The following is a 1,613-nucleotide window of genomic DNA, read 5'->3' on the forward strand; positions in this document are numbered from 1 at the left end:
CCTCGTCGTTGCGGACAGCCAGCTGCAGATGGCGGGGGATGATCCTGGTCTTCTTGTTATCACGAGCAGCGTTTCCAGCCAACTCCAGGATCTCAGCAGTCAGGTATTCCAGCACTGCAGCCAGATAGACGGGAGCTCCAGCGCCCACGCGCTCAGCGTAGTTGCCCTTCCTCAACAGCCTGTGAACACGGCCGACTGGGAACTGCAGCCCAGCACGAGAGGAGCGGGTCTTGGCCTTAGCCCTGGCTTTGCCTCCGGTCTTTCCACGTCCAGACATGATTTCTGTAAAGGTTTACTTTAACAAGTGACTGTCAGGACGCGCATTGGGAGTGTATATATAAGGCCTGTCGTCGATCATATGCTCTCTGATTGGTCACATATAAGAACACATCCAATCGTCCAATCAAAGCAGACCTCCTTTCCCCGACAGCTGCTTCTGCCAATTACCACTAAATGCAGCCGACAGATCGGGGCGTGGCTAAAGGTTGAGCCTGTGGTTTCAGGCTACCAGCTGGTGGAAATTATTCAACCCATTCACAGATAGCAATACGGTCATAGTTGTCTAAAGTAATGAGTCCTGATTGTATACGGTAGATGATTCTATATATAAAAAATTGCCATTATATGAAGTTAATAGACGATAAAATATGATAAAAATGTAATATATATTAGATCCATTCCCTTTCTTACTGTCAATACTTTTATCCATTCTACCTATACATGCACATAAATAAAACTATTTAAAATTACGTTTTTATTGCTTTTCCCAGAACAGACACAATAACACACCTCTTTATAGAAAACACATATGGTTGTACCAGAGAAATTCTGTATCTCAGGAGCTACACACAAGAATTGTTCAGAACTGTACCCAAATGTAAACACTGTAAAAGAGTTTAGTAAACAATTAGAAAATACTGTAAAACAAAGTGACAACCCACTTTTAAGATTTCGGTGGATGCTTGTAAAATATCTAAATAAATTATCTGAAATTTAAGTTTAAATTTAGCAACATTTATGTAGCGTTTTTGCTGCAATAATTAGTAGACGATTCAACATTTATAGGAAGTGGATTTGTTAAAACGACCATAACATCTATAGATGTTCTATACATTAAATTCTGTACATTTTGGAATTACTATACACTATAAGAATACTTGGTTGTTTCTAAATACGTTTGCTGCTGATGGAAGCTCCTCTTGACAACTTGAGCCTTCTGGCCAAACGCTTATAGCCTAATCTGGAAGGAGCGTTTTCTTTTCATTCCATTTCTAATGTATGCTGTACACCATTTAATACAGGATCAGAGCTCTGCAAAGATTTAAGTGGCTCTTAAAAGAGCCGTTGGGTTTTGGATGAGCTTAACTTATGCTCTCTCTCCACGGATGCGGCGGGCCAGCTGGATGTCTTTGGGCATGATGGTGACCCTCTTGGCGTGGATGGCGCACAGGTTGGTGTCCTCGAACAGACCAACCAGGTAAGCCTCGCTGGCCTCCTGCAGAGCCATGACGGCGGAGCTCTGGAAGCGCAGGTCGGTCTTGAAATCCTGAGCGATCTCTCTGACCAGACCCTGGAAGGGCAGCTTGCGTATGACCAGCTCAGTGGACTTCTGG

The 1,613-nt window shown here is 43.4% G+C and overlaps 2 protein-coding genes across 3 annotated transcripts in view; both read right to left on the minus strand.

The window, feature by feature from the left end:
* LOC107090620 (histone H2A-like) overlaps positions 1–284 on the minus strand; it is a 665,777-nt gene extending 665,493 nt beyond the window's left edge. Inside the window, exon 1 of one of the 2 annotated variants that reach the window (XM_015384116.1) lies at positions 22–284. In XM_015384116.1, coding sequence (XP_015239602.1) covers positions 22–277 — 256 coding nt within the window. In that variant the 5' untranslated portion in view covers positions 278–284. The other variant, XM_015384115.1, reaches the window with a different exon arrangement.
* Positions 285–1,359: 1,075 nt separating this feature from the next.
* Positions 1,360–1,613, minus strand: part of LOC107090606 (histone H3.3-like) — a 4,639-nt gene continuing 4,385 nt past the window's right edge. Inside the window, exon 3 of the mRNA XM_015384099.1 lies at positions 1,360–1,613. Within this exon, the coding sequence (XP_015239585.1) occupies positions 1,367–1,613 (247 nt within the window). The 3' untranslated portion in view covers positions 1,360–1,366.

Source organism: Cyprinodon variegatus, unplaced genomic scaffold, assembly GCF_000732505.1.
Source record: "Cyprinodon variegatus isolate N-32 unplaced genomic scaffold, C_variegatus-1.0 Scaffold303, whole genome shotgun sequence".
NCBI lineage: Eukaryota > Metazoa > Chordata > Actinopteri > Cyprinodontiformes > Cyprinodontidae > Cyprinodon > Cyprinodon variegatus.